General features: G+C 31.7%; 1 protein-coding gene across 9 annotated transcripts in view; it reads right to left on the bottom strand.

Moving 5' to 3' along the window:
* Positions 1 to 5,915, bottom strand: part of LOC124360103 (syntaxin-binding protein 5) — a 698,891-nt gene extending 692,976 nt beyond the window's left edge. For all 9 annotated transcript variants that reach the window (XM_046813426.1, XM_046813425.1, XM_046813422.1 and 6 more), the window contains exon 1: positions 5,647 to 5,915. In XM_046813426.1, coding sequence (XP_046669382.1) covers positions 5,647 to 5,766 — 120 coding nt within the window. In that variant the 5' untranslated portion in view covers positions 5,767 to 5,915. The remainder of the gene's footprint in view (positions 1 to 5,646) is intronic.
* Between the last annotated feature and the right edge of the window lie 131 nt (positions 5,916 to 6,046).

Genomic DNA, 6,046 nt, shown 5'->3' on the forward strand with positions numbered 1-6,046 from the left:
AACAAAAATCCTTATTCACGTGTAAAGAAAATTCAAAAGCGAGACAACACTGTTGTATACGAGATAGGAAGTTGCGTGGTATCCAGCCCTTAGTTAGCTGGCTCCGTCATCAATAACTGAGAGGGAACATTTTCCAATATTCTCTGCATTGAATGTATTACATAAGAGCATTAAGGAAATATTCTCGACAAAAGTAATGATGTTTTGTACTGTCTTTGTGCCCTTAAAATAATGCAAACTTACTGTTTAGCTGAATACTCAGAGACCGCCGGATAAATCGCGTCTACATTGTCGCCTACGAAAAAAGTGAATAACAAATAACGCAGAAATTATTTCCTTATTACTGTATATTTTATTAATTTTTTTTGCAGACGACACTGCAACATTTTTTTTTTTTTTTAAATCAGATAGTTGGGATTCTGAAGGGAACAGGATTTTTCCGAACATTTACCATCGTTCAGTGATACAACAAATCAGTAACACTACGTTCCGAGATCTGCAATCTGATCTCTTACTCAAGTGAATAACCCACCTAACATTGGTTCATTGGTTCATTTATTATAGCTATTCAGCTACAGTTAATTGAATTACAGTTATTTTGAGGCTACTTGGGGTGAGATTACTCGAAATTCTGAGAGATGTAGGGTTGAGGGTTGGAAGCTATATATGATTAAAAAATACAGACGGTACCTTACTAACATTATAACTATTGTTCTTTAGCAAATGGCTTGATTCGGCTCAATATCTCGTTGGACAGAGAAACCTTTAAGGAGACGTTTTTGATTCGTTTGTGTTGCAACAACAGATTAAAGGTAATAATTTCTAAGCGTCCTGATTAGAACGAAAATATGTTAACCGTCTAAAAATAAAGACTGTAGCAAATTTAAAACAGCACAATGCTAAACTTCTCAGTAAACAAAAATGGATGAAATATTAATTCTATCTTTTATCGACGTTTTATAATGTAATGACATTAGTGTAATTTAAAAGGACGTAGCCCGCGAGGGGGTTTAAGGGGTCCGGACCCCCCCCCAATATTCAATTTTTTCAATTACTTTTTTAGTGAACGATTATTATTATTTACATAATTTAGTATTACTGGAATGCACTAATGAAAGATCGTTCTCAACATAGAAACGGGTCAAGAATTTTTTAACGACTAAAATAGGGCCTTACTTTTTGTCCTGTTCTGGAAAAATCTGTTGTCTTGACCTCCCTCCCCCCAATTTTTTCCTAACTAAGTTGTTAGTAATTTACTACAGGCTACATGTTGAAAAGATTTACACCTTTTATTGCTGTTTTAATATGCATGTAAATAGAGCTTCTGTTATAAAAAACCAGAGTCGCCAATTATTTCCGTGCCTACCGTATATGTAGGTCTATATGCGCGCAGCTTATAGATAAGATGAAATAAAATCCAAGCGCAGTTCTGTTATGCTGTAAAGGAAATACCAATGGTACCAGACAGTTTGTCTACAGATCATATAATCTTATCATACTGTTGACGTTGATTATCTTCTGTTGATTATCATATTACGCGGATTCCGCGAACCAGAACAGTCGTGGCATGTTTTACTGTAGATAAACAAGCGAATTTGATTTGAATATTACAGAAGTAGACCATAATCATCTGTTATGCTATACAGGAAATGCCAATGGTACCAGACCGTTTGTGTACAGGTCATATAATCTTATCATACTGTTGATGTTTATTATCGTTTATCGTCATCATATTACGCGGATTCCGCGAACCAGAACAGTCGTAGCATGTTTTACTGTAGATAAACAAGCGAATTTTATTTGAATATCACAGAAGTAGATCATCATCTGTTATGATATACAGGAAATACCAATGGTACCAGACCGTTTGTGTACAGATCATACAATCTTATCATACTATCGTTGATTATCTTCTATCGTCATCATATATTCGGATTCCGCGAACCAGAACAGTCCTGGCGTGTTGTACTGTAGATAAACAAGCGAATATTACAGAAGTAGATCACGGATTGCATAACCATCTATCTACAGGATAATGGTGATTTTTACTGTACTTATGAGGTAATGGCACGCAGACTAATTTCCAAGTATTGACCAATATTTAATTTACTTTGAGCTTTAAAGTTAGATATACCACAAAACCTGCGATACACACTACTTTCACCATAATTCACTTCTTAACGCTCAAACTTATTTATTCTTTTCAAAACAATTATTTAGTTTATTGCTAAATATAATTTGTTAGTCTATTGCGGTAGACCTGGCTCACTATAGACATAATACACTGTAAAGGTGACCAACGCTTTTCATATATTTCATATTAACTATGTATGCATAATATAATTTAACTATTGCTATAAATATTACAATAAATTTACAGTCTACGATATTTTCTGGTAACTTACTTATTACTATTTGGAAAACCGAACTTGCCTTCAGTATACTTCCGCTATATTACATTTTCTGTTACTTAATATTAAAGACAAATTACAATATTTAAAACTAATAGAAATAATACACATTTTAAGGTTTTTAAAGTTAATTGTAATGCGCAATATCTTTCGCTGATACACTTTTGCATAGTAAAACGTACTTTAATATGTAATATAAGTCTCAAAGCCACGATTTATATTATCCAAGGCATGTTACGTCTCTCGAATTAGTTCCATCACAAATTATAGATATTGTTATGGACATAATACAATTAAGTGCAATCATTTAATCGTATTCTGCAGTAAGGAATTAAAATTTTCAATAGTGTTTACTTACAACACAACATAACAAATTTCTTACTGGTTCGTTCCCAGATTATTAGTTAGTCTTTTAATTACGAACTCAATTTTGTATTATGGTTGACTAAGAAAATTGAACTGTTAACAGAATTTAAATCACCGATACCTCCCGACTGCAAGTACTTCCATTGCAATATCTCTATTGCGATAACTGTATTATATGAAAACTAAAACTTGGTGTGAAAGTGGCGAAAGATGCTTTATTAGGGTTACACGCTTGCATAACAGATACTTTGTACATAACCAGAGTTCAGTTCAATTATTTAGTTAATGTGTTTATAATATTGCATAATAGACCAACAATGTACCGAGACACGATGACGGCGGTCTCGCCGCGCGGGAACCGTAAACCCGCGTGCGGGCGCCAGGCAATTATAGAGTCTAATACAAGTACGTGAAAATAAAATCATTCGTGTACTTATTACATTTAGAGATGTTGTGTATCCGTTTAGGCTACTTATTTGAACGCCGAAAAAGGTTTTGTTAATAAATCCAAATTTATAGCCTATATTGTTATGGGAAATAATTATTTTCATGGCCACACGATTCAATAGATAGGCCATAAGTTTGAAGCCGGTTAATGCAAGATCAAGTTGTTAACTCATTGAAAATTATCTATCAAACAAGGATGAAGGATATTTTTGTTCTAAGCAGATCTGACTCGGATGTTAATGTAAAAAAAAACAAATTAGGAAAAGCTTAAAAAGTATAACTTTGTAAAATAATAACATTTATTGTCTCATTGTGCAACTGTATACATGCCTTCAATAACACACAGTTTATCAGCATGGCTTGTGTATCTAAGGCCGTGTAAAGATCCAGGTCACTCTTGGGTAGTGACAGGGGCGTGCACAGTTATTTAATTGGGGGGAGAGAAGTAATTTGGGACTCTAAAGCATACTATAAAGTTAAGAATAAAAGAAACAAAAATATAATGAATAAGCATGTGTATGTTAACATTGCTATAATTTTTGATGATTTTTAGTTGTGTCTAACTGAAAATACTCATAACTTAAAACGGAATTTTAAGGTGAGATTAATCTTCTAATATCCCTCCTTGAGCAGTCCAGAGATGGAAATTTATACTGAAAGCTGAAATTTACCCGCATACTAATATTGATCTCCCTGGTTCAGAATCCACATAAAATTCGAGTGTTCTCTTTGTTAGCACTACTATTTATCTATTTATAGCTATTTTTTCTAAGAATATCAAACATTGTTATTTAACAAATAACAATGCCATACCTGATAACATAGCTCCTTCATTTGAATATTAGCCTTAAAATGTGTACTTGATTACATTTTATCAGTCATATATCAAGCTGATATTGATACAAGGTATATAATATTCTTAATTAATGTATTTAATTTAATTCAACGCACAATTTTCCACAATTGTAACCCGTCCTGTACTAAAATTTCTTCAAGACTGTTCTAATATCATATATAGATTTTAATTTTGAGAATAGGCATTAAATTTAACTTATTTAAATGCTTCACTTGTGGCTTAATTGGTTTTTTATTTAATATAATTTTGAGTTCAATATCATAGGCCTATTTTATTGCTATTTAAAAAAATAACACTTTTTAATTAAAGTTTACTTATATATTATTGAATTATTAATATAAATTTAGCTACACATCAATAATGATCATTTTTATATTTTTCTTGATTACATACTCTTATCCCTCTTTCAATTCTCTTTTAAGTGGCCACGAAAACAGCCTTATTTCAATTAAACTTTAGGCTGAACAGTAATTAATTAAAGCAACATTAAAGTGCTCTGTAAATAAAATATTTGTAATTAAAATTGGGAACTTTATTGTACAACCTAACTTAACAGACGTTGACACAATGTATGTTTTATATAAATTTTGTTATAAATCAAAGTAAGAAACTTAGAAGTTTTTAGCCTTTATTATGGGGGTTTTTTAAGTAATTTAGATTTATTTTGTCCAAAACCAATCACTTTTGAAATATGAGTTTTAGAAAAGTGCTTAAAATGTAATCCAATGCACGTAGAACGTAGAATTTCCAATTTATTATAGTAATGGCATACTACTTTCTGGTTATTCAATCAGTAATTGTAATGGCATACTAATAATTGAAGTTAAATTAATAGGTACAGTTGCTAACTACAGCAATATTAATTTTGTTATTTATTTATACTAACTTACTTCAACTACAATAAGCTAACCAACTACAAACTACATACAGATACTCAATTTGTTTGAAAATAGATTTTATTAAAATGCTATTACTATAATATTATACTATATTAAACAATTAAAATACTGTTATTATAATACTATACTTTATTAAAGTATACTTTTATTATTTTAAAGCCTAAATATAATTTTACTATGGTATAGTTCTAGTTAAACTTGTTATGAAGTATTTTGCCTTATTTACTTATTTGATACTAACTTCAAACACACAACTCCACTAGCTTATCACATGAACAAACATATAACAATAAATTATTGTTGTAAACTAAATGTTTAGGCACAGAAACGAATCTAAAGGTTAAGGCACTTATTTGAGCACCGTATTAAACAAATATAACAATGTAATTAACAATGATTATTTTCGTAATACAAACAAAATTTTCAAATATTATAGGCAAACTGGTGGCAATGAAAGGAAAGCAGACGACAGCATCCACTGATAACGTTAACATAGCAGGCATACTGCGTGAATCGTAATGTCAATAACCATACCAGATGAGCCGTTCATAGCAGTAGACGCGCCCCTTTCCAAAATTCCCAGTTTACAAAAAAGCGAAATCAATGTTATTTAATTTCTACACCAGTTAAATACATACTTTGATTTATTGCATGTTAAAAGTCTTACCTTAGCAACTTGGAAGTTATCCGGGCGTAGCGTTTCCACAATCTCCTGTTCAGGCCGAGGTTGTTGGCTGACAGAAGACCGCAAACCGTCTAACACACGCTGGAACGTAAACTTCTTCATTTCTTTTTCACTAGTTTACAGATATCCATTTAATTACATCAAAAACATAACAAACGATGCCTCGTCACCACATTCTAAAATACACAACTCAAATCAGTCGTCTGCTGCTGATCGCAAATACTGCAGCGGGGAATGCTGGGAATGCACAGGGGTTTGGTAAAAGTCAACTGCGACTGTCACAACACAATAATTTTTTAAAATACATTTTGAAGTACTCAAACAAGATGTTGAAGATACTTTATTTGTTCCCTTAATGCAAAATCTTGTTAAATAAAATAAT

This window comes from Homalodisca vitripennis, chromosome 4, assembly GCF_021130785.1.
Source record: "Homalodisca vitripennis isolate AUS2020 chromosome 4, UT_GWSS_2.1, whole genome shotgun sequence".
NCBI lineage: Eukaryota > Metazoa > Arthropoda > Insecta > Hemiptera > Cicadellidae > Homalodisca > Homalodisca vitripennis.